This window comes from Chiloscyllium punctatum, chromosome 17 (genome assembly GCF_047496795.1).
Source record: "Chiloscyllium punctatum isolate Juve2018m chromosome 17, sChiPun1.3, whole genome shotgun sequence".
Classification (NCBI taxonomy): domain Eukaryota; kingdom Metazoa; phylum Chordata; class Chondrichthyes; order Orectolobiformes; family Hemiscylliidae; genus Chiloscyllium; species Chiloscyllium punctatum.
Window position 1 is genome coordinate 52,945,530 of NC_092755.1, and position 27,432 is coordinate 52,972,961.

At 40.5% G+C, this 27,432-nt stretch overlaps 1 protein-coding gene across 3 annotated transcripts in view; it reads left to right on the forward strand.

Annotated features, from left to right (window-relative positions):
• Nucleotides 1-25,289, forward strand: part of septin5a (septin 5a) — a 128,193-nt gene extending 102,904 nt beyond the window's left edge. For all 3 annotated transcript variants that reach the window (XM_072587137.1, XM_072587139.1, XM_072587136.1), the window contains 10 exons: nt 653-749; nt 6,574-6,660; nt 8,916-9,039; nt 13,878-14,012; nt 15,166-15,283; nt 17,233-17,334; nt 18,515-18,611; nt 21,598-21,733; nt 23,986-24,088; nt 24,895-25,289. In XM_072587137.1, the coding sequence (XP_072443238.1) occupies nt 653-749; nt 6,574-6,660; nt 8,916-9,039; nt 13,878-14,012; nt 15,166-15,283; nt 17,233-17,334; nt 18,515-18,611; nt 21,598-21,733; nt 23,986-24,088; nt 24,895-24,951 (1,056 nt within the window). In that variant the 3' untranslated portion in view covers nt 24,952-25,289. The remainder of the gene's footprint in view (nt 1-652; nt 750-6,573; nt 6,661-8,915; nt 9,040-13,877; nt 14,013-15,165; nt 15,284-17,232; nt 17,335-18,514; nt 18,612-21,597; nt 21,734-23,985; nt 24,089-24,894) is intronic.
• The last annotated feature ends 2,143 nt before the right edge of the window (nt 25,290-27,432 follow it).

A 27,432-nucleotide genomic window follows, 5' to 3' on the forward strand; every position in this document is an offset into this window, starting at 1 on the left:
GCCTTTTCCTCCTGTTTCTTTAGCCAAACACCTCAAGTTGGTTTCTCGACATTTCTGCTGAAGCAATGCATTTTGTCCTACCTACCTCTAACCTACTCATTTTGAACATATCCATCAAACTCCTTTTTGCCATCTCAACTCTAGGCAATACAAGCCCAGCTTCTCCAGTCTACCTTCATAACTGAAAACTCTAGAATCATTCTTTCATACATCCTCTCTGAAGTCTTTGCATCCTTCCTTCTTTTCACCCTTTTTGTCTAAGGTAGCATGGTTCATGTTTTTCTCTTCTAATAAATGGTTTATTCTTTATGTTAAAAGTATACTGGCAGACTCTTGTGAGTGTGTTCAGTAACTGACCTCCATGGTTTGAAAGAAATGTTGGTTTTTTTCAAGCCAGATTTCACTCTGACATCTGACATATCAGTGCAGGGTTTTGTCAGCAGGAAGGTGCTCCACTTTCCACATTATTGTCACATTGCTCGTGGCCAACAACACTTAAGTATGCAGCAATTTCTTTTGTGTCACTTGAACGAGCAGAATATGGTGCAAACTATAGTTAACCCTCCGTGAGTTGTGAGGCAATCTGGAGCTTCCTCAGTTGGGTATCAGCTCTTTGAGGTTTTCCAATGTCTAAAGGTTTTTTTCGTTTCAGGATGTGGAAAAGGAATACGTGGGATTTGCTACACTACCCAACCAGGTCCATCGTAAATCAGTAAAAAAAGGCTTTGACTTTACGTTAATGGTAGCAGGTAAGAATGCTCCTTGCTCTCACTTATGTAAACTGGTAGAAGGAAATAACAATAAAAATTCAATATGGTGACATCAGTCCATGTTAAAGGTTTGACCAACATGTTAGTTTGACTCAGTCCTGGATACAAAGAGTAAAGAAATGGCAAAAAAAAGTCATAACATTTGTATAGGCCCCAAAGAACAAGCATGATATGAAACTAGTGGAAAATTGGTGATGCTGTGGTCTGTTTTTTGAAATACTTCAAACATGCTCCTGAGAAACAGTTGCTTTTGCCTCCATTTATCGTGAAAGATTGCTGGAATTTAATATTAGGAATGTAATTCACATGATCTGAATGGGAATTTAAAAAAAGAATTGTCTTTTTAAATTTAATCTTGGGATATAGGCATCATTTGCAAACCAGGCATCTATTTGCCATTCTCAGATGCCTGTGGGAAAGTGGTGGAGCTCTTTCTTCTTGAACGACTGCACTCTGAATGGAAAAAGTATGCAAAAACTTCTCTTCCGTAGGGAGTTCCATAGTTTTGGCCCAGTGATGAATAAATGAGAACGCATGTTTGGATGCAGTGTGCCTTGGAAGGGAACCTGGAGGTGATGTGTTCACATGGACCAACTGCCTTACTTTTTTCTAGTGAGAGCAACTTTAGGTCATTCTGTAGAAATAACCTTTGTTAATTGCTCAGGTGCATCCATTAGACTATACACATTTCTGTCGTGGTCCATCAATTGTAAAGGAGAGGGCATTCAAAGGATCTATACAGAGGAAACTTGATTATCCAGCATTCGATTATCCGAATATTGGATTATCCAACAAGATTGCAAGGTCCCATTGATTGGCTAAACTGTGTTATCTGGCATTTGATTATCTGGAATTTGATTAACTGAAAGAAATACTCCCCGCCCATGTCCTCTGTGGTTCAGTAACAGCTCAGTTAGTAAACAACAGGCAAGGTCTTGATTTATAGATCCATAAAATTTCCTGGTTTCAGAACTTAGCCTGTGCTGAACTAATTGACCTCAGTTGGGATATTAGCAGGAGTAATGCAACAAATAGGATTTTTTTGGCACTAATTCAGCACATCTGGTAGTAGAGAGAGAAAAACAGATTTAGTCTGATATGACTCTTCTTTACTACGTTGTCAGGCCTGCTGAGTTTCCTCAATATTTTCTCTTTTCATTTCAGATCACCAGCAACAGCAGTGTTTTACTTTTGAGGTTTTTAGCACCACAGGGTTAGGGGGTGGAAACAGTTTGGCTTTCTGCTCTGGGTTGTCATCCCATGATATTGGTGGCAAGTACATAATGACAGATACCCTCAGAGCTTTTCTCAATGTGACAACAACCTGCCATACTGTGGGAGTGTTGCCCTGTCAGAGGGTCCATCTTTCAGAAAAGGTATAAAGCTCTGGTTACCACAAAAGAAGAAGGGCAGGAGCGTTAAGGGTGGCACAGTGGCTCAGTGGTTAACACTTCTGCCTCAAAGCACCAGGGACTCGGGGTTTGATTCCAGCCTCAGGCGACTATCTGTGTGGAGTTTGCGCATTCTTCCTGTGTCTGTGGTTTTTTTCCAGGTGCTCCAGTTTCCCTACACAGTCCAAAGATGTGCAGGTTGGTGAAGTGGCTATGCTAAATTGCCCATAGTGTTCAGGGATGAGTAGGTTTGGGACATTAGTCAGGGATAAATATACTATAATAGGGTAGGGGAATAGGGTCTGGGTGGGTTACTCTTTGGAGAGTTGGTATAGATTTGTTGGGCCAAAGGGCCTGTTTCCACACGGTAGGGATTCCATGATTCTGAGTTGAAGTTGATGTCCTGATCAACATTTATTTCCCAATCAGCGATACTAACACAGATGGTGAATTATTTATCACAGTTAATTTTGTGGGATCTTGCTGTGTACATTGAATGCCTGTTTTTGATGCTTTACAATAGTAACTGTAAAATTCCTGGACTGGTTATGCTTTGAGGCATTCTAAAGTCATAAAAAGTGCTTAATAAATGCAGGTTTGATTTTTCTTTTGTGAAGACAGTCATTGTATATAAAGCACATATCTATTGAAATTCCAACGTTGGGGTGAGGGAAGCACTGACAAATCCCTCTCTCACGTGTTTAAATGTTGCTTAGAAGCCTTCCGTAGTAAAAAGCCACCCAGTGCTGCCACTTGGGCAAATTTCCACAGCAAACATTTTTATTAACCAGCAGTTATGGGATCAGGAATCTGCCAGTTGATCAAATATTCTGGATAATCAAGTCATACATATTGCTGCAGTGAACCCTGACCAAACAAAACTTCAAGACATCTATATTCCTCAAAAAATCAACACACCTCCTAAATTCGATGTAAACACACACAATAAATAGTAGAACTTTATGCAGGGGGTATACACATCACTGTTATTTACAGTGTAAATACTTGAACATTGTCGTTGAAGGGTACAGAGGTTTATAAAAGTTTATAAAATCACGAGGGGCATGGATAGGGTGAATAGTCAAGGTCTTTTTCCCAAGATAGGGGAGTTCAAAACTAAAGGGCATAGGTTTAAAGTGGGAGGGGAAAAATATAAAAGAGACCTAAGGAGCAACCTTTTTAATCAAAGGGTGGTACGTATATGGAATGAGCTGCCAGGGGCTGGTATAATTACAACTCTTAAAAGGCCTCTAGATGGGTATACAAATAGGAAGTATTTAGAGGGATACAGACCAAATGATGGCAAATAGGACTAGATTAATTTAGGATATCTGTTCGGCATGGACGAGTTGGACTGAATGGGTCTGTTTCCATGCTGTACATCTCTATGACACTATTTGAGGTGTATAATCTTTGGCAGTTTATCAAGAGTGTCGGTTGGTAAGGCACCGGTTAAAACAAAGTAAAAAAAGAATACCATTAGATCATTTCCCAACATGATCGGGGTATTCAGGAAGAAGGTTGGGTTTGGAAAAGGATCATAGCTGATGTTGCTAAACATGTCAGAAAGATAAGAATAGGTGAACAAGGTTAAGAGCTTTTGAAAGTATTACTATTCTATGTCATCACTTCTCACAAATTTGGTGGTATTTGGAAACAGAAAGTGCTTAAAATGAACCAATGGTTTGTTAATATCTGAAAATAAAAGAATAATGGATCCCTTTATGGGCTTCTCCCAGTCCGCTGTTTTATATTTATTAGATCAGTAGAATATTCAAAAAGGTAGCCTAAGTATTCTTTATCTGTCTTATCCATGGGAGATCTGCTGCTCTCCTGCTGTCACACTTTCCATATGATATCAGGGCCAGACCCTGAGTCAAACCTCTCATGAGACTCATGATGTGGAGGTACTGTTGTTGGACTGGGCTGGACAAAGGCAGATGTCACATGACACCAAGTTGTGTTTGAAATCACAAGGTTTCAGAGCACTGCTCCTTCATCAGGTGAAACCACTTGTGACTGAGAAACTAAAACTAAAAATCCTGGAGCTGTGGGAGCTTGCCCCACCCATTCAGGCTGCTTCTATTGTTCCAACTTTAAAAAAAGCCAATGTCTGTCAAGCTGTTCACTTTATGGGCTTTCAATAGACAGTTTGGCAACTCAGTTTTAAAACCTCTCTTCAAAAAGAAACAGGACAAAGTACATTTCTTAAAGCCATTGTATCATCACAGGTGTGAAGACCAAACAGTTGGCCCTCCAATTGTTGCTGGTTTTATGGCTTGCCAGAATTTAAATTCCATTGACTTCATTCTCCCAAATCCAATTTCAGCCTGATGTTTACTGAGTAGTACTACCGGTGGTTGTTGAATGTTATTGAGTTGCTATCTTTCAAACATTTCTGTGTGTTTCAACATGAAGAGAGTTTTTTTATACAACATTCTTTGTACAAGGTCTGGAAGTTCATGCAGAAAGGTGAGATCTGTAAATTTTGTATGGACTGCAGCCTGTTGTTGTTCGTTTAATTTGAATTGCTAAATCAATCAATTTTGTCTGAAAACAAAGCCTCTGGAACTGTTTAATTACAGCTACTTGTTTAAAATTCATTCCTTTTTAAAATCTAAATTACATTGATTTCAAGCTATTAATCTGAAATGAAACTTTTAAATGATAATGAAGCCAGTGCCAGCTCTCTGAAAGAACAACTCAATAACTGGAATCACTTTACCTTGCTTTTCAGTTCACCACAGTTTTTTTTCACATATTTATCCAATTCCCTTTTGCAAGTTATTATATCATACTTTAAGGAAAATTGTTCCAGATCACGATAATTCACTGTCTATAGTTTCTTGTCTTCACCTTATTTCTATTAATATGTGAACATTACCTGCAATCTGTGTTCTCTAGTTTTGGGTCTTTGTACTACTGGAATTATTTTTTTCATTTGCTGTATCAAATGCTTCACAATTTTGAACATCTCTGTCAAACTTTTTTTTAACCATCTGTGCTGAAAGGATAACGAAATAGAATAAGATTTAATCAACCTGACAAGGCTATTGAGCTGGTGGGGAACTACCTTGAATCCTGTGAGAGAGACCCAAAGATGTTAAGTGCCTTTGAAAGTTGCTGTAGGAAAGATGTCAGTAAACTTGGTAGGGTGCAGAAAAGATTTACAAGGAAGTTGCTGGTTGGAAGGGTTGAGCTATAGGGAGAGACTGAATAGTCTGGGGCTATTTCTCCTGGAGCATCGGAGGCTGAGGGATGATCTTTTAGAGATTTATAAAATCATTAAGGGCATGGATAGAGGGAATAGCCAAGGTATTGTTCCTGGGGTGGGGGAGTCCAAAACTAGAGGGTATAGGTTTAAGGTGAGAGGGGAAAGATATAAAAGGGACCTAAGGGGCAACATTTTAATGCAGAAGGTGGTGCGTGTGTGGAATAAACTGCCAGAGGAAATGATGGAGGCTTGTAAAATTACAGCATTTAAAAGGCATCTGGATGGATATATGCATAGGAAGGGTTAAGAAGTATATGGGCCAAATGCTGACAAATGGGGCTAGATTAATTTTGGATATCTGTTCAGCATGGACATGTCGGACTGAAGAGTCTGTTTCCATGCTCCACATCTCTATGACTCTATGAGTATTGGGCAACCCCTGGGATTGAGGACTGTGGCATTGCTGTCCAGCGGGCCGCAGCCCTTCATTGTCACCCGTGTGGTGGCAGCTGCTGAATGAAGTGGAGGTCCACAATCACCAAGGAACCCCAAACTGAAAGTGTAGATTGTGGATCAGGGACAAGGAATGATACAGCAGTTTGAGGCTTGGCTTTCAGGGCCCATTCATCTAGCAGGGGCTCCATCAAGTAAGCACAGATTGAAAATCAACCCCTTGCTCTTGCATCTGACCATGACTCCCCTACCTGCTCACATCCTTGTTGTGTTCCACACCCTGCAATCCCATCCTACTCTCACTCAAGTGTGACCTGTATTCCATGGTGATATTGGGTCTCTGGTCAGTACGTGCAGGCAGTGAAGTGTGCCACTAGGAACCTCAATTACAAGAAATCCCTGACAATGGCTACCCAGGTGCATGAAGGACATTTAATTCCTGCTGGGGGCTTTCCTATGGAAACCTGGATGCAGCCCCAATTGGCCCAATAGAATCAGCCTCTCCTCATTCTTCTTAAGATACAATTCATGTCATATTTGAGTGCATTCCGTTTTGTTTGCCATGTAACAAAACAAAATGTTCTAGGCAGGTTTACTAAAAGGTCATAGTGTAATAGCAAATCTGAGTGGCACATAGGCAAACCGGTTTGAGTGGAATTCACCATTTTTCTGCTTATGAAGTGTATTTCGAGAAATTAGTTGCTGCTTGATGTGCATTGGAAATTCATGACTGCTCTCTCCACAGGAGAGTCCGGGCTGGGAAAGTCCACTTTGGTCAAGAGCCTCTTCCTGACAGATCTGTACAAAGACAGAAAACTTCTCAATGCTGAAGGTAAGAACTAAGATCTTTTAATATGATGCTAAAATCAAGATTGTAGTGGTGAGGAGGGAGGTGATAAGTGTTGACACTTTGGACTAATAATGAAATGCTTCAACTTTCCATTTGAAAACCTCATCTTTAACCTCAAAGGAGGATGTGATGTTGTGGGAGCTTCCACCTTGCACATCTTTATTGCCCGTTATTAACACTATCCTTAATGGGGTATGGCTTGGTTAGGGGAGCAATAGCCGCCCATTTGATGAATATCCGCTTCGTTTTGACTAATCTTTTACACCACATCCCCTCAGAAAGGGTTTTAATCCAGACCAGTTTTTGCTTTTGGAAACTTCACTGGAAACCTGACCCAGAGCTTTAAGGTGGTTCCTACTATTATTAGATGGGAGGCCAGTGCATCACCTTTTAACCAAAGCAATGGCCATCACCACAGAATAGTCACCCCGAACTCAACAATGAAATTCAGAAGAAATGTCATCATCCAGAGAGCAGTGAAACTGTGAAACTTGTTGCCACAAGATGTAGTTGAGCTGGATATTATCACTGTTTATCCAGGTTCTGTCTAAATGGCACACGAGGAAGGAGGTAATAGTATTTCATGCTGATTAGATCATAAAACGGTCACACCCCAGAATAAGACTATTCAGCCTTTTGTTTCAATGCCGGCTGTATGTACAAGGTTCTCAGCTAGTCCCAGTTTTTAGTCTTTTCCCGAACTTCTTTCTGGGAAAATGATGTCTGTTCTCTTTCACCGCAATTGAGTCTGCTTCCCCTACACTCTCTGGCAATGCATTCCTGATTCTAACCACTCCCTGTATAAAAGCAAATTTTTTATTGCTCATTTTGCCGTACCTTAAGTCATTGATCACTGATCCTTGATTTTTCTGCCAATAGGAACAGTGTCTTCCTATCTGCTTCACCTAGGCCCCTTTGACTCTGAACGCCTCTACCCCATTACTCTTTTACCTTCATTTCTTGAGGGACATAGCCCCAAGCTTTATGAACTACCCTCACAACTGAAACATCTCATCCCATTTTTATTGTCACAAGTAAGATGAAGAAGGCTGAAAAGAGGTTTGTGTGGAGACAAAACACAAGTGTGGAATGGTTGGGCTGAACGGCCTGTTTCAGTGCTGTATATTCGATGAAAATGACACCGCCTACACCAACAATGCAAAATACTGTGGATACTGGAACTCTAAAATAAACGTTTAGCAGACCTTGAGTAGTACAGTGGCTCAGTGGTAAGCACTGCTGCTGCACTGCACCAGGGACATTGGTTCGATTCCATACTTTGGTAACTGAATGGAGTTTGCCCATTTTCCCCATATCTGCATTGGTTTACCCTGGTTTCCTCTCACAGTCCAAAGATGTGCAGGTTGGGTGGATTGCCCATGCTAAATTGCCCCTAGTTTCCAGGATGTATAGGTAAGGTGGATGAGCCTTGGGAAATATAGGGACAGGGAAGGGGGTGTGATACTCGTTGGAGGGTCCGTGTGGACTCAATGGGCCAAATGGCCTGTTTCCACTCAGTAGGGATTCTATTCAAGACCAGACACAATCTGTAGTGAAAGAAAAATGTTATGATAACAGTTCATTGTAAGTGATGATGTCAGGGATGAATGGCATTGCAACAAGGGACCTACTTTTCTTCTTCCATATTGAGAACCAGAGAAATCTTGGCCGTGTGTTTAATAATGTTTGCTATGCTGTAAATTATTTTCTGGATTCATTCTTTGTTTCCTTCCTTTTTTTCCTTCCTTTTTTTTCTTCATTGGCTCAGTTGCCTTGCACCACATCATCATTTCTGTCACTTTGTCTGGCCTCCATTCCATTACATTCTTCTGTATCGTTTCCTTTCTCCCCCAGCTTTCCTCACTAAATTATTTCCTTAACAACTGCTCACCTCTGTCATCTTCCAGTTTGATAAAATGTTGCCGACCAGAATTAAAAGTACCTAATCTGTCTCCTTTGTTAGCAATGTTTTTCTGTTGTCTATCCACCATTTATGGAGATATTCACAAACATCCACTTATCAACACTGATCTTTGACCTAATACAGGATGCCAACTCGAGTGAAAAAAACAGCTTTTACTTCATGGGTTAAAGATCTGTTGTGAGATCAGATTAATTCATTATCTTTGTTAATTAAAATAAGAAACATAGCTATCACACTTAAGAATGTGCAGAGCATTAAATGCTGATTGGGTTTGCAGGAGATTTTGACTCATGCTTTCTCCAACTTCTTACAGAGAGGATCAACCAAACAGTGGAGATTATAAAACACACAGTGGACATTGAAGAGAAAGGTGTCAAACTAAAATTGACGATAGTTGACACACCTGGATTTGGGGATGCAGTGAACAACATACAAAGGTGTGTACAAATGAAACTGAGCATTTGGCTGTCATGGGGACACGGACAGCTAATTCCATCAAGTGTTGATTTGGTTTCAATGGAAATGTGAGTGTTAGCTGATAAATTAAGATAACAAAATATTGTAAGGTGAGAGAGTAAATGGTGCAGATGAAAGCAGCAAGTTGTAAATGGCCGTCAATATTAATTGTATTTAACTGTGTCTTGATAATGGACATTAACTGAGGGTTCAGTTGTGCCCCTATAAAAAGCAACTCTCTGAACCATGATTGTTGGATAAGGACATAAATATTTGTAATGTGTATTACAGTGATTCACTACTTATAAAACATATTTAACGCTTGCCGCCAGTTCCATCCTTTGCTTCCTGGCTTTCTGAATTATGACAATAGATAGATTCAGTAAGAGTACGAACTGTGTGAAGTAACTCCACAGAGACTGGTATCCCATCACCAAATCACATTTACCCAGAGAAAGTCCTTGATATTGATCCAACTTCCTCAGAGCCAGCTCTCAGAGTGAAAAGGATGTCTGATATTCCTGTTCTTTTTTTTATTTTATTAAACAATTCACAGTTTACAAAACAATTAACATAAACAGCTGTATACAGAGAAACAGCAATTTTATGAGGGAGAGGAGCAGCAAAGCCAGGTCCCAAACCCTACCGTTCAACCAGCTTTCAGGGAAATGAGGAAGCTCAAATCCCAGTTTCATTCATTACAAAACAATAACAATAACATTTGTACATACAAGACAATCCAATTACATAAAAAAACAGTGCATACAATACAGACCCCCAGGAACCCAGCAAGACTCCCCCCCTCCCCCCGTCCCTTCCACCTTCCAGCCACTCTAAGGCAGCCTGCCCCTAAGCACCTTCCAGCTCTCAGTCCACCCAATGCCCCTTCCAGTGTTTGGTCTGCCCTGATATACCTTCCGACCACCTCTAGGACAGCCTGTCCTGCTTCCCCAACCACCCCCAGGATGACAGCGATCAGGATGGCTTACCCACCGTCTGGCATCCCTAACCGCCCTTAGCACCTTCCGGCCACCTCTAGGACAGCCTGGGGTGACAGTGCTGAAGATGGCCTACCCACCTTCCGGCTCTTGGTCTGCCCTTACATACCATTGGGCTACATTCCTGTTCTTATGTCAGCTAGGGCTCCCTTATTGGACCAGATTAACAGCCCTAATCAGGGAACTCATGTTCTATGATGTCCACCTAGCTGATCTTGTTACAGCCACTACTCTGTGGTGGTTGGAAGATGTAGGAAGTGTAGGAAGATGTGGCATTGTCCACTTGGGAACTTTATTAAGATAGATTTTGTTTGAGTCATAGTGTTATAGAGATGTGCAGCACGGAAACAGACCCATTTGTCCAACTCATCCATGCTGCCCAAATATCCTAAATTAATCTAGTCCCATTGTCTAAATTAAAAAGCACTCGGATGTATAGATTTTGTGATCCAAGTACAAGCTCCTAGACAGGTACGAAGAAACAGAAAAGGTTATTAGAATGTAGGCCTTTATCTCAAGAAGGATGAAAATGTACATGTTGAAGTTATGATACAGCTGTGCAGTGCTGTGATTAGATTCCATTTATTATGTTCATCTTTGGGCACTGCAATCTCAGGACTTTATATTCTTCACAAGAATGCATTGCAGATGCATTATGCTAATACCAACAGGATCTTGACCAGATTGGCCAATGGGCTGAGAAGTGGCAGATGGAGCTTAATTCAGATAAATGCGAGGTGCTGCATTTTGGGAAAGCAAATCTTAGCAGGACTTATACATTGAATGTTAAGGTCCTCGGGAGTGTTGCTGAACAAAGAGACCTTGGAGTGCAGGTTCATACCTCCTTGAAAGTGGAGTTGCAGGTAGATAGGATATTGAAGAAGGTGTTTGGTCAGAGTATTGAGTACAGGAGTTGGGAGGTCATGTTGTGGCTGTACAGAACATTGGTTAGGCCACTGTTGGAATATTGCGTACAGTTCTGGTCTCCTTCCTATCGGAAAGATGTTGTGAAATTTGAAAGGGTTCAGAAAAGATTTACAAAGATATTGCTAGGTTGGAGGATTTGAGCTATAGGGAGAGGCTGTACAGGCTTGGGCTGTTTTCCCTGGAGCGTCAGAGGCTGAGGGGTGACCTTATAGAGGTTTGCAAAATTATGAGGGGTATGGATAGGGTAAATAGGCAAAGTCTTTTCCCTGTGGTGGGGGAGTCCAGAACTAGATGGTATAGGTTTAGGGTGAGATGAGAAAGATATAATAGAGACCTACGGGGCTCTATTGGAATGAGCTGCCAGAGGACGTGGTGGAGGCTGGTACAATTGCAACATTTAAGAGGCGTTTGGATGGGTGTATGAATAGGAAGGGTTTGGAGGGATATGGGCCGGGTGCTGGCAGGTGGGACGAGATTGGGTTGGAATATCTGGTCGGCATGGACGGGTTGGACCGAAGGGTCTGTTTCCATGCTGTACATCTCTATGACATCTCTATAAATACCATAGTTTAAATTATAAGTTAAAGTCTGAGAACTGAACGCATAGACTATACTTATAGTATTCTGGATTAGTGGTGCTGGAAGAGCACAGCAGTTCAGGCAGCATCCAAGGAGCTTCGAAATCGATGTTTCGGGCAAAAGCCCTTCATCATGAAATGTTGATTTCGAAGCTCCTTGAATGCTGCCTGAACTGTTGTGCTCTTCCAGCATCATTCATCCAGAATCTGGTTTCCAGCATCTGCAGTCATTTTTTTTACCTACACTTATAGTATGTCCTCCTTGAATATAAAAAGATTAAGAGGTGGCCTAATTGAAGAAATTTGAATTGAAGTAGGAAAGGAGAAAGCATTCCATCTGGTGAGTGAGCTCAGCACGAAGAGGTTTAGACGAAAGCTAGAGATGCATGTTCTGGGCTGATATGAGGTAACATTTATTTTCTAAAAAAGGTAATGAAAACCTGTAACTCTATCACACAGAAGGTTGCTGATTTGATGCCAGTTGTCATTTTCAAAACTAAAACTGATAATGTTTTCTTTGGTATGGATCTTTAATGTTATAGAACCAAAGCGTTTAGATGAATTTTAGTTTCAAAGCAGTCATGGCTTGCACAAATCGTTTGAGAGACTTTATAACTTACTGCAGTTCCTTTCTCTAGAAATGGGTGTTTTAGCAATTATTAGTCTTAATAATTGAGTATAACTGCAACCTTACTGGAGCATGGTGAGTGTAGTAGTATGCATTGGCAGTGCATAAACCACACTTGGTATTTATATCAGGATTTATGCAAGAAGTGTCTATTACTATATATCAGCATTCTGTCTCTGAAATTTCCACATAGAATGTGAATGGTGAAACTCTGTGCATAACTTGTTCTGTTTATGTAATTCTTGCCCTGCAAAAAAAATTGTAACCTCAGCGTCTGTGCTATAAATAGTATTGAGCGTCTGCTTATATAAAAAGGAACAGGAGTAGCTGTTCAAGATGTGTGTTCAGGGAGAGCTGAACTATATCACTTGTCGAACTAGAATTTGTGTTCACTCTTCTCGGGCAACTCCAGTGAATTTATGGCTCCTCTTGGTTCATTATTTTCAATAGTTTTCAACTTATACAATGTGATGCTAACATGCATTCCAGAAAGAGTCATGTTAATATTGTGCAACTAAAATAGGAACTTGTGAACAAAAATTAAAAACTGTAAATTCCCCATGCAAATGACTGAACAAAGTTGCTGTCGTTTTAGAATAAAGCCCAAAATATCAAAAAAGCAGACTTAACAGTTCCTGTGTTGACTATAAACTGTACAGTCAATGTCAATTGTTCACAGTGGAGCTGAACTCCCTTTTCTAAGACTGTCAGATGAAACGCACAGTGCATAAATCTATATTTTGTTTCTTTCTATTGACGTAATTACCTACCATATCATGCTTGCCATTGTACTAGTTTGAAGTAAAGGCTGGATATATATGGGGCAGGTTAATTCCAGCAACTCACGCTTTTTCCTTCTATAATAGTGGTTATGCAGCTGTGGCTGATTTTTAAATTTAAATTTTTAAACAGTGCTGAGCGAAAAGCCTCAGGATACCCTTGCTCTCACTTAGCTGCACTGTGAGATTGCAGCTCCTTCAGTGCTCAAAATATGCCTCCAGTTTTCAGAGCTCACCAGCTGCCCTAATAGTTTGCTGAGTACACCCTCTAGATACTGGTTGGCAAATTCTACAATAGCTCAGTTAGATCACTGCTCCTGACTGGATGTGGGGTCAGCACCTTCGCTTGATGCCAACATCCAGGCTCTGAACCCAGACAGAAAATCCCGACCATTGTCGGGTTGCTGTAACATCAACAGAAACACAGAGTACCTGGGTTGGTTCTGTAGACTGTAGATCTTGAGATGTAAATAGACAGGAAATGTCAGTTAATGTACGAGGCAGAAACTTACATACGGTAGTTCTTTTAAAGAAGGTTTGACTCCTATACGGATGAGGGGGATCCTGATGCAATAATGTTTCATATGCTTTGGATAAAGCGGGAACAAATGGCCTAGGTCCATTCTATACTCTTAAAGGTTTCAGGTTACTGCTGCTTTGAATGTAACGCTATATGTGAAAGCATGACATTGCTGAAACAAGTCAGCATTAGGACAAACTTGGAAGCAATTTGATACATGGGTTGAATGTCCTTCTCTTGTTCCTGTGCTCTCATATGTTCTTACGACAATGTTCATTTGATCAAACTCAGAGCACATCACAGTTGTATTGCTACTTTGCAGACTATACTAATAAAGAACCCACATCAGACAATGCCTTTGATTCCAGCCTCTTCCTATTCTATTGCAGCTGGAAACCTATAGCTGACTACATTGACCAGCAGTTTGAACAGTATTTCCGAGACGAGAGTGGCCTGAACAGGAAGAACATTCAGGATAACCGAGTGCATTGTTGCCTGTATTTTATCTCTCCTTATGGACACGGGTGAGAAGAAAAGTTGAGCTGAGGGCAATTGTCTTGTTCTTTTCTCAGTTCCTTTTGTTACTGAAATTGTGAGGCAGAGGCACGAGTGTAATGCTGCTGTTGTAGTGGTTAAGAAGGAAGTTTCAATTTTGCAGGGGAGATAAATATGAACCTCATTGGGAACATACTACTGTAAGAGATGAGTGGACATAATATCTGTTTCGGAGTTGATACTCCTCCAGGAAGGAGCCACATTGGGCATTTGCAGTACTTTGTGGAACTCTGTGCTCAGTTTATCCTTTGGAGTTGAAAGGTTTTGGGAGAAACATATGTATCTATCAGCAAGTGACAGAAATATAATTTATCTGATCTTTATAACAATCTGACTTTTCTGTATCTTGGGGAATGAGTTCCTTAACCTTTATGGGATTCTGTTTGTAGATTACTGTTGAGGTTTGCTTCTCCATTAGTTCGGACACATGTTAGATGAGTTAGGTGGCAGTAGGGATGTGGTTCTGTGATTAATTTGTTTTGCCTGGGGAGAATGTTTCTATGCCGTCAAAATTAGATCACAATGTGCTTGTTTTACAGGTATAAACTGAGAACCTAAAAGGCCAAATTGTCAGGAGCTGCCATACTTGTGTTTATTCCGCAAGGGAAGTGCCCAGTCACCATATTAATAAAGACTTTTCTGTAAACATCCCAGTTTGCACTTGAAACAGGTCCTGTGTAGTTAGTAGTTGGTTGCTTGTTTATGATTTCTTTATTGGGTAGACAGATAGAAGGAACAGCTGGGAGCTGAAAAAAGCAATTTAAGTTTAAATATTTTACTTCCCTTGCTGGGAGCCAGGAGGAAAAGCGGTGATCCTGACAGCTCTGAATTAACTCCATTGCTGACAACTGTTCACGCTGTAAGGTGTAATCTGACTATCTCCTGAGGTGCAATCTATTTGATGATGTGGAGGCTGGTGATTTGTCTGTAAGAAGATCTGTTTCTTTTTGTTGAGATTGGGGGTGATCTGTTCTTATGTGTGTTGCGGGGGGTGATTTATCTCAGAGGAGATCTGTTTGTATTGGGGTAGATGTGATTTATCTCTGCGAAGATCTGTTTCTTTTGTCAGGAAGGATAATTTGTCTGTCGGAGGAATAATTTAGTCCATCTGTTTGGGTTAAGGTTGCGGCCGCTGGACACAGAGTTCATGAAGGCATTGCACCAGAAAGTGAACATTGTGCCAGTGATTGCAAAAGCCGACTCTCTCACACCCATTGAAGTGAAGAAACTGAAAGAGAGGGTAAGAATCATCTTCATAAAATGACAATTCTGAGCTAAAAACAAAAGGGTTGATTTCAGTTCCTCCAGATGGAAACTATTGCATCAATATCACTGGCCCCATTTTGATATCCTGAGAATTTTTTGTTATATTCATTCATGGGATAAAGGCTTCATTGGCTAGGTCAGCATTTATTGCCCAGAGGGCAAAAGACAGTCAACCACATTGCTGCAGGTCTGGAGTCACATGAAGGCCAGACCAGGATGGCAGTTTGCTTCCCTAAAGGACGTTATTGAACCGGGTGGGTTTTTCTGACAATTGACATCATTAAGCTGTTAATTCCAGATATTTTTAAAAATAGAAATTCCATGACATGTTGTGGTGAGTTTCGAACCCAGACCCCAGAACATGCCAGGCACCTTGACACACATTTATCAGTGAACCCAAATAGTGTCATTAAGGGTCAATGTTTTTCGTCTCAATGCCAAGTTCAAAATTTCAACTGATTGTGCACAGGCAGCACTCACCCTGTCAGGAGGCAGAAAACTGCAGTACAGATTGGTCATGGTGGTCTTCCCTGAATCTGCTCCATATGGACTTGGTGATGCATCATTTGAATTGTTGACGCCTTTGTGCCTGGCACCCACGGAAAGCTCTGATGTTCCATTGTCAACTGCTTACTTCTTTTCATCTATAACGTACCTCTTGGCATTATTTATCGAGAGCCTAATAACTAAATGTAGGCCTGTGAGCCTATCACCATCTAAAAAATGAATGTTCTCAGCTCCATTACTTGTCACTGTGCAATTGGACTGCCTGTCCAGCACCCTGTGGACATTTTTCACCTCACTGATGAGATCAGGGCCTTTTTTCTTTCAATTTGTTATCAAAATACGGGCATCATATGGTTCACCCATCCCTAGGTTCCCTGTGGTTTGACACAACTAAGTGGCCTGTGAGCTTACTTCAGAAAATAATTAATAGTTCGTCTTTTTAGTATGTTTAAGATTCTCTCTTGGACATGACCTCTCTAAAGGTAATTGGTGAACCAGTGGGGGTTTTACATTCTGACAGTTTCACTTTTACTAATACCAGGTTTTTGCTGAAGAGTTATTTGTAAAGTGAAATAATAGTGAACTCAAACTCATATTCTGGGATTATTAGACCTCTCAACATTGGCCCAGTAATGGAAACTCTGTGCTACCATATATTTCTCGGCTTTGTGTCCTAGTTTTCAATTTCATGTTTCCCTTTGGCTGTTTGCTCAGGCTAAATCCATTCGAGCACAGGTTTGGCTTTGAATGGATCTTCATTTCATGCCTCCTATCCATGAACAAAGCTGACTGTTTCTACCCCCGTGTATCTGCTGGCACTTGGCTGTACCTTCCGTTCAATGACATTTGCAAGCTCAACATTCCATAATATTCTTCTGCCCTAAGTATCCAGTTCCACCCTGAACAAATTCCAAAACTCCTGCTGCCATTGTATATTGTACCAACCATTTGTTGTAGCAACCCTAGGGATTACCACTGTTCCACAGCCATTATTTTGGAGTCCCCACACTTCATAAACTTCATCTATTCCTCCACCATCTCTGCAACCTGTTCAATCCCCATGTCTCAGTTTATATTGTATGTCTCTCTGACACTAGTCTATAATATTTTTATTCCTCCTCCTGTACCACGTTTTATCACAGGGCATTCAGTCATCATGCTTCCAGATTCTGGAATTCTCTTCTTTCATTCTTTGTCTTCCTGCAACATTTCTCAAAGCCAATCCAATGATTGTGCCATCACTTGACTTTCTTCCTTTGTCCTGACTCTTACTTAGTATCTGTTTGCTCCTGAAATTCATTGGCATGCTTTACTATGACAAACAAATTTATTGTTATTGTCATCATGAATATTTCAGTACATCAGTCGGTTTCTTAGGAAATTAACTCTGTCATGTTCATTCCTATGCCAATGCAGATTAGAGACGAAATTGAACAATATGGAATTAAAATATATCAGTTTCCAGAGTGTGACTCAGATGAGGATGACGAGTTTAAACAACAAGACAAGGAACTCAAGGTAAGATGGGATTCTAGGATTCAAGGCAAGAGAAGGATTTTACACTGGAAATAAGGAATGAAGAGAGGAGATCAAAGTTGTAGGAATGAATCATAATTGGATTGCAGGGAAAATGAATTCCAGGGAAGACGAAGCTGTGATAAAAATAAGCACAGCTAAGCAATTTTCGACAGCAGCATCAACTCTGACCATTTACTTGATAGAGAACAGCCTGTTTTTAATTGTAGTGTCAATGTGATCCTCCCCAATTCAAACTTCGGATTGAATCAAATAGGACCTCATTTCGACTTTTGATGGTTTGACCGGCAATCAGAATAAAACATAATGGAATAGAGCCTAACTCCAAAATGTATTGAAGTCCCTTGAAATCAATAAGGATCGTAACACTACGAGATAGACAAATAAAGTTATTTCATCAACTTACATTAATTTGTTCAGAAACTCTGCTTTGTGTTTGCTCATGTCATTAAGAAAGTCTGCGATCAAAGCCTCTAACTATTCTCACAGAGGAACATTCCAGGCCATTCAGACCAGGTTCATCTTCCTTTCTTTACTCTCAGAAATTGGTATCTTTACTAATTAATCCTCATTTATTTTGAAATGCAATTTGCTTAATATAGGTGTGAATCAATTAATAAATTAAGTCACATTGTGAGAAGATGTTAGTCAGACATTGTGAAATGTTTACCCTTTCAGTTTTATTCATCTTGCTAAATGCCATTTTTGCTTTGTTTGATGATGGGAATCAGCTATCAGCTGAGGTTCTGTTGGGATCACTCTTTCCTCTGATTCTGAAGTTTGTGGGATCAAGTCCCATTCCAGGGCTGGAAGATAAAAATCAGATATGAGACACGACTGTGGCACTGAGAGTGTGCTGGTTTGTCAGAACTGACAGCTTTTGAATGATGCAGTAAACTGAGGCCCCATTTACCTTCTCAAATCAATGTTAAAGCCTCACTGCACTGTTTTGTAGAAGGGTAAGCGTGTTCCCCCTGATGACCTGACATCACATTACTGTTTGTTGGATATTGGTGTTCAGAAAGTGTCTGTCATATTTCCATTATAACAGAGTGACTGCATTTCAGAAGTACTTCATTGGCCACAAACCATTTGGGTCATGTGTTTTCTCTGAAAGGTGTTATATCAATGCAGGTCTTTCAATTCTTCCCTTTCATTTCAGGAGAGCATTCCCTTTGCAGTCATTGGCAGCAACACAGTGGTGGAGGCACGGGGTCAGAGAGTCCGTGGGCGACTGTATCCCTGGGGGATTGTAGAAGGTGAGTTTTAACAGGACAAAGTGATACCTGATTCCAAATGAATTTATTCGGAGAAGGTATAGAGTATGAGACGACTTTTATTAATCTTCAAACCTGTGAGAAAATGAATGCTTTAGCAAAAACGACACAGACCTCTTGAACAGTCATGTGAATGTACGAAATTGAATATGCTAAAGCTGAATGAGAACACAGTATGACATGGCTCTGAATGACATTGAACTGATGGAAAAATGAGAAGTTACCAAGTTCAATATTACACCTCTGCCCAGTTAGCTGACCTTATGTGGGACAATGTTTGGGTGGAGCAATTGCCTTTAGTGCAAATGTGCTCAAGCAGGGATTTTCATTAATACTTTCCGCTGACCCTTGCTGTAGATACCTGTTTCTGGGTATTGACTGAGGTTAAGCTCAGTTCTGATGACCCCATGACTAAATAGCTCATTGATACTCTATGTGTGGCTTGTACAATGGGTTTAATCAGTTTTACTGAAGTGCTGCCTGCGCAACCCTTCCTCAAAAAGATTAATCAGGAATAGGTGGGGAAAAGTTGGTAAAAAGTCAAGTCATTCCAAATTCTTTTCAAAAACACAATCCCAATAACAATCCCAATAATTTATAGAGTCATACAGCACAGAAACTGACCCTTTGGTCCAACTTGTCCATGCTGACCAAGTTTCCCAAACTAAACCAGCCCCACTGGCCTGCACTTGGCCCGTATTCCTCTAAACCTTTCCTATTCATGTACCTGTTCAAATGTCTTTTAAACATCACAATTGTTCCTGCATCTACCACTTCCTCTGGCAGTTCATTCCACATATGAACCACATAGGAAAGGCCTTCATTATTCATCTTATCTATGCCCCTCATGATTTTATAAAACTCTATAAAGTCATCCCTCAACCTCCTACATTCCAATGAAAAAAGCCCCAACCTCTCCTTATAACTCAACCCCCCCCAACCCCAGTAACATCATTGTAAATCTTTTCTGCACCCTGTCCAATTTAATAATATCCTTCCTATACCATGACAACCAAAACTTTACACAGTGTTCCAAAGATGGCTCTCCCTAAGTGCAAAGTAAGAGAATAGTAAAAGCAAAACTCTAGCACTATCACACTGGTTCTCTGAAGAAACTGGCAGAAATCCATTTGTTACATTTTCCATAATTTGCTGCACATTGCAGGGTAGCTGGCCAGCACTACATCCCAGGCTGCCTTATGAGTTCCAGTGAGCAGCTACTTTACTGCTGTTACAACAGTAAAAATTATTGAGTCAGGTTTTGACTTTGCGTACAGGTACGAAATTAAAGTTAAAAAGATTGGGGAGGGTTCTAGTTTGTGTGTAATTGCCAATTTTGTTGCTCTTTGTCCCCATTTCAAAGTTTTGCTTTCCCTTTTGAGTTTTTTGCTTAACTCATGCAGGTATGCTAAAAGTAAATTCTGTCATGAATGAGTGTAATGGGGCAATTTAAAAAAAATGCTCTAAAAATTATCCCTTGATGCAGTAAGAGTGTTAATTTGATGTTGTTTGATTAATGTAGTAGGGAACATCCTTGACGCTATAGAGAAGTCAGTATTAATCTGCCACCCGATAAAAGAACTTTTCAAAATATTGTGGAGTGATTTGCTCATTACATTGTGCAACAGTAGCCAGTTTCTGAGTAACTTAAAAAGAAATATACTCACATGTTTGAAGATTGTGCCTAGTAGTGTCCATGTGTCCAAAAGAGCGAGCTTTGTAGAGTTTCCCCAGAGACCTGCAAACCAGTGCAATTTGTGGAACCTCTGAATGGTGGTTAATTCACACTGCAACCATTCAGTGAACAAGGCAGGTTTAGACTAGTATAACTCTTATGCAGTTCTTTTTTTCAAACTAGCCTGAAAGGGTTAGTTGGAAACTTGCTTTGTGATACATGAAATATGCGCTAAAAATAATGGTTATGCTGATTTCTGAGAAAAAGTTGCACTAAGGTGAGTGAAAACTACCTCAAACTCTGAATTTCATATTGATATGCAGTGGGATTGTTGAGCTTAATGTGCTGTTCGTCTCAATAAAACTATTATCACCACCTTCCTACCATGGGACTCGGCATGTTATCAGCTAAGAGAAAAATGATCACTACCATAAACAGTACATTAATTTTGCTGACTCTAATTCATCCACTGCTTTGCAATGTTCTCAAAGGGAAGTGTGCAAACAAAATAGTGCAATGTAATTAGGCCTCTTGTGCTGCAGTGGTAGTGTATTTCTCTGGACTAGAATACCTGGGTTCAAGAAGTTGGGAGGTCATGTTGCAGCTGTACAGGACTTTGGTTAGGCCACTTTTGAAATACTGTATTCAATTCTTGTCTCCCTACTAAAGGAAAGATGTTGTGAAACTTGAAAGAGTTCAGAAAGGATTTACAAGGATGATGCCAAGGTTGGAGGATTTGAGATATAATGAGTGGCTGAATAGGCTGGAGCTGTTTCCCCTGGAGCATCTGAGGCTGAGGGGTGATCTTATAGAGGATTGCAAAATCATGAGAGGCATGGATCGGGTGAATTGTCAAGGACTTTTCCCGGGGAGGGGAGTCCTAAACTAAAGGGTAAGGTTTAAGGTGAGAGGAGCAAGATTTAAAAGGGAGCTAAGGGGCAACTTTTTCATGCAGAGGGTGTTAGATATGTGGAATCAGCTGCCAGTGGAGGTGGTGGAGGCTAGTACATTGACAACATTTTAAAGGCATCTGAACGAGTACATAAACAGGAAGGGTTTAGAGGGATATGGGCCAAAACCTGGCAAATGGGCTTAGATTAATTTAAGATATCTGTTCAGCATTGGCAACTTTGTTTGAAGGGTCTATTTCCATGCTGTACATCTCTAAGATTCTATGATTCTATCCCATATGTGTGTCATAACACCTCTGAACAGGTCAGTTAAAAATCTGTAAACACAACAAGTAATTTGAAAATGTAGTGAACAAACTTCCTTTTTGTTTTGATTTCCTAGTGGAGAATCAGGCACACTGTGACTTTGTAAAACTTCGGAATATGCTGATCCGAACACACATGCAGGACTTGAAGGATGTGACTTGGGACATTCACTATGAGAATTTCCGGGCCAGGTGTATTCAGGAAATGACAAGGTTTGTTTACCATCTCTCTTGCACTCATCCTATGGTGGAGAATTGGATCTGCCTTGCAGCATTAAGAATTATCCATCTGAATAGGTGCTTATTTAGGCACTGTTCTGGAAAGCCCATTCAGTTATTAATGCAGAGGTCTGATGGAAGGATGCAAGGATCCCACCTCCCATATAACTGCTGACACCACATTACTAGGTGGAGATATAAATCATTGACCATTGTGAGGGAAAAATCATCTGAAGACGATTTGTTGTGGTCCTGCTAACAGATGGCTTGTTAGGCAGCAGTTAGCAAAAACTTCTTATCACTCATCCCAGTAACAAGACATCAAAGGTGCTGTGGCTTCAGCACAAAAATGGATCAATTAAATTATAAATTTCTCTCTCTCTCTCTCTCACATACAATCAGAAAGATCTGGCAGTATCAATGGGGAGAAATCAGAGTTAACGGTTTGTTAATTGTAAGTTATAAATTTATGATTCAGTAAAATCATGTGAAATGTCAGGGCCTCCAACTTTGAAAAATTCTAAAGGTGCAATTGCTTTTTCTTTGTAATTATAACCAATGTTAAAATCAAAAAGGTTGATCAACCCATTAAGAGCTGTCAGTCCAGGATTCTGACTCTTCAATGAATGTGTGTAGCACAGTGACCTTGAAATTCCCAGGGGGCTGACCTACCACACAGTGGGAGGCCATTCAGGCAATCATATCAGTGCCAGTCAAAAAAGGTCTTACTGCACCAATCGCATTTTCCAACATTTAGCGCATAGCTCTGGAGGCTATAGCAATGCAAATGAATATCTAAGTGTTACAGGAATTGCTGACTCAACAATCCTTTCAGACAGTGAATTCCAGATTCCCACTACTCTCTGAATGAAACAAATTCTCTTCAATTCCCCTGTTAACTTTCTACTTCTCATCTTAAATCTATGTTCCCTGGTTACTGACCCACTACTAATGGAAAAAGTGTATTCCTATCCTTCCTATCTATGCACTTCATAATCTTACACACCTCTACCAGGTTCCCTTTCAACCTTTACTGTTCCAATGAAAATGACTCCAGTCTATCCAATCTTTCTTCATAATTCAGACACTCCAGCCCAGGCAAAATCCTGATAAATCTCCTCTGCACCATCTCTCGTCCTTTCTATAATGAGGCTGACCAAAACTGCACACAGTACTCATGTTTTCATCCCAGTCTTCACTAATTCACACTTTTAACCTTGAACTTCATTAATCTGACTAATTATAGGAACCATTTTTAGAGTTTACCTTACCTATGTTGTTTAATAGTTTATCCCTCCTTCCTTTCCCACTTCCTTTAAGTTTCCTTCAACATTTTTCTGTGTGCTGAGGTTGTTAAACTTTCCCCATGTTTCACCTACTGGAAACTTTTCTTCAGGCTGAAAACTCTTAATGCCAATAGTTACAAGTCCCTTTTACACCAGAGCTGTGTGCAATAATTCAACTGTGATCTGGCAAGCGTGTTGTGCAATCTGAGCAGAAGCTCAATAAACTTTATTTCCACTGACAATGTGGCCTCGCATTTTGTCAGCTTTTTCAGTTGCTTCATTGCAGAATCTGAAAATGTCTCAGATGCAGACAATCATAATTTTATTCCATTTATATTTATAATTGATTCATGCCATGTAAAATCATTGTGCATTCATCTGCATCTGATGTCATCTTTTAAATGAGATCAATGTTTACTTTACATTGATGAAATTCCATCAATATGCAGTCAATTGAAGAAATATTCAAATCATTTGGCCTCTTATAGGTATGTACTATTCTAAAAATTTTAACAGTGTTAGGCACTGAATGGGCAAATCCTTAATGGAGGTTTGTACTGATATCTGTTGTAAATGCCACCTTCATATTTTCCCCGGATTTCCATCAATTTTCTGCCATAGAACTTAAGCTCTCTCGTGGAAATCACTGACTTACTGATTGTTACTAATGAGTTGCCTTGAAATTGTATGGGGGTTTTCCTGTGCCACGTGCCTGTATTGCAATTCTGGTGGGAGACTACTCGATGAAAGAACCTCAGTAGGCATTTTAAGCTGTTTGTGATACTTCCTTGTAAGACCATTGTCTCTTGATGAGGTGCTAACTGGAGCTGCATAGAACCACCCTGAAGAAGTTCAAGATTTAACTCTCTTTCTTCATGCTAATATGATGTTCTCAATTTGGTTCACCTCAAAATGAGAAGAAGATAGCCACTGAAATGTCTTCTTTCTTGAACTTCACAGTAAATTGACCCAGGACAACCGAGCAGAAAGTCCACTCCCCTTACTACCTGTGCCAACTCCAGATGCAGAGACAGAGAAACTGATCAAAATGAAGGATGAGGAGGTGAGCATCTGGGGAGTCTAGGCTACACGTGTGGTAGCCAGTGACTATGAGATATCTGGTGATATCGGTTGTTTGTGTGAATAGACTCATTTGTAAATGCTTACTTCACTGTTGCAACTTCGTCTTTTTGTCTTATTGCTGCCATTCCTTCAGTCTGACATTTTTGCATTTGATATTTCTGAAAGATCACTCCAGCAACAGGCAATGCAACTAGCAGGTTCTTAGATAATAGGTAGTACCAGATAATTGTGGTCATTCGTGCACATTTACTCATTCTCAAGACATGGCTAATGTTGCCAGTGCTGAATTTTCATAGGCAGTGGTACATCTTGTCCAAATGACAAAAGGCTACACGTTCAATTTATTACCAGACATGAGACTCCAGTTGCAAATTAGCTGCACAATGGAGAAATTTCCCAATTTCCATTTCTATTAAAATCAGAAATTGAAATTTGATACTTTCTATAACTGGTGGCTCAACTGCACTGTCAATTTTACAGCAAGTCAAAAATCCATGCTAACTTTTTAAAACACCCAAGTATTCTTAATGCCACAGATATAGAAATGTTTCATTATTGCAAATACAGTTTTCGTAGTAAAATGAATATTATTTAATGGTGTGTAGCAATCAATTAGTATGTGTTCAACTACATGGATTATGCATTATCTAAATATGTGTTCCCAATATCTTTAGGTGACCATAATCCTGTTGTATCGACTACATGCCTATTGATGTTTAGCTGCCGTTTGTTGCTGGTGTGTTACAGTAGCTGCAGTACTCAGTAATTTGGGCTTTCTTTCTGCAGCTGCGGCGAATGCAAGAAATGTTGCAACGAATGCAACAACAAATGCAGGATCAGTGAGTGACAGACTGATACCGAATGAAAAACAAAGACTCACCTCTTCAGCCAAATCCAATAGGAATGAAGAAGGCTGGACAAGACACAGGGGCATGCCTCTGGGAAAAATGCACTGTACAGAATGTGTCCCGTGTTTTCTGTTTTACTCTAGAGACAGCTAGAGGATGACCATGTGTCTGGCCTACTCTGTCTAGTGCCACCATATCATTCACATATCCTGCTTGTTTGTTTGGGTTTGTATTTAATATCTTGTCAGTACAATTGAAAACCATTCAGAGACATATCTGCATCGGAATGCTTCTGTGGAAAATATTCTTTACTAATAAATGTTTTCAAATTGGTCTGTTTTCAGGCAGTCAGCTTTATTTAAAGGTGAGGAGTTCTGGTTTCATAGCCACCATCACCCGCCTGGATTTTCCATGAAAGGGCAGTGGGGTTTCTTGGATGAACTCTCAGAGAAACAACATGGACACTGACTCATTTTTTCTTCCATGTTCTGTCTGGTCCCCTACCATAGTTACAACAGAAGACTGGACAAAACTAAGGACCATCAGGTCTTCCAGGGCAGAATTAGAGTGTGGACACAAGTTTGAGACATACTCTACACTCATCCCACCATTGAAATTTGACTGGACCATTTCCCCTAGGGTTCGATTCCAGTCTCGGGCGACTGTCTGTGTGGAGTTTGTATATTCTCCCCAAGTCTCGGGGAGTTACCTCTGGTGCTCCGGTTTCCTCCCACAATCCAAAGATGTTCAGGTTAAGTGAATTGGCCTTGCTAACATTCCCATAGTGTTCAGGGATGTGCGGGTTAGGTGCATTAGTCAGGGGTAAATGTAGAGTAATAGGATAGGGGAATAGGTTTGGGTGGGTTACTCTTCGGAGGGTGGGTGTGGATTTGTTGGGCTGAAGGGCCTGTTCCCACACTGTAGGAATTCTATGATTCTATTTAGCCTCTCTCAGAGCTGAAATCATCCAACCCTGGCAACATGTTTATAAATCTTTTCTGAATCCTTTCAAGTTTCACAACACCTTTCCTATAGGAGGGAGACCAGAATTGCGCACAATATTCCAAAAGTGGCCTAACTGATGTCCAGTACAGCTACAACATGACCCCCCAAATCCTATACTCAATGCTCTGACCAATAATGGAAAGCACACTAAACGCCACCTTCACTATCCTATCTACTGGAGATTCCATTTTCAAGGAACTATGAAGCTGCACTCCAAGGTCTCTTTGTTTAGCAACATTCCCCAGGACCTTACCATTAAGTGTATAAGCCTTACCTCGATACGCCTTTCCAAAATGCAGCACTTCACACTTATCTAAATTAAACTCCATCTGCCACTCCTTAGCCCATTGGGCCATCTGATCAAGATTCTGTTGTATTCTGAGGTAAGCTTCTTTGTTGTCAACCACACCTCCAATTTTAGTGTTATTAGATTAGATTACATTACAGTGTGGAAACAGGCCCTTCGGCCCAATGAGTCCACACCGACCCGCCGAAGCGCAACCCACCCATACCCCTACATTTACCCCTTACCTAACACTACGGGCAATTTAGCAAGTTATCTGCAAACTTACTAACTATACCTCCTATGTTCACATCCAATCATTTATATAAATGACGAAAAGCAATGGACCCAGCACCGATCCTTGTGGTACACCACTGGTCACAGGCCTCCAGTCTGGAAAGCAACCCTCCACCACCACCCTCTGTCTTCTACCTTCAAGCTAGTTCTGTATCCAAATGGCTAGTCCTCCCTGTATTCCATTACACCTAATCTTGCTAACCAGTCTCCCATGAGGAACCTTGTTGAACGCTTTACTGAAGTCCATATAGATCACGTCCACTGCTCTGCCCTCATCAATCTTTTTTGTTACTTCTTCAAAAAACTCAGTCAAGTTAGTGAGACATGATTTCCCACACACACAGCCATGTTGACTATCCCTAATCTGTCCTTTCCTCTCTAAATACATTTAAACCCTGTCTCTCAGGATTCCCTCCAACAACGTGTCCGTTAGTGATGTCAGGCTCACCGGTTTATAGTTCCTTGACTTTTCCTGATCACCTTTCTTAAATAGTGGCACCACGTTAGGCAACATCCAGTCTTCAGACATGTCACCTTTGATTATCCATGATCTAATTATCCCAGCAAGGGACGCAGCAATCACTTCCCTAGCTTCCCACAGAGTTCTAGGGTACACCTGATTAGGTCCTGGGTATGTATCCACCTTTATGCATTTCAAGACACCCAGTACCTCCTCCTCTGTAATAATGGACATTTTTCAAGATGTCACCATCTATTTCCCCACATTCTGTATTTTCCATGCTCTTTTCCACAGTAAACACTGATACAAAATACTCATTTAGTGTTTCCCCCATCTCCTGCAGTTCCACATATAAGCTGTCTTGCTGATCTTTGTGGGCCCTATTCTCTCCCTAGTTACCCTTTTGTCGTAATGTATTTATAAAATCCCTT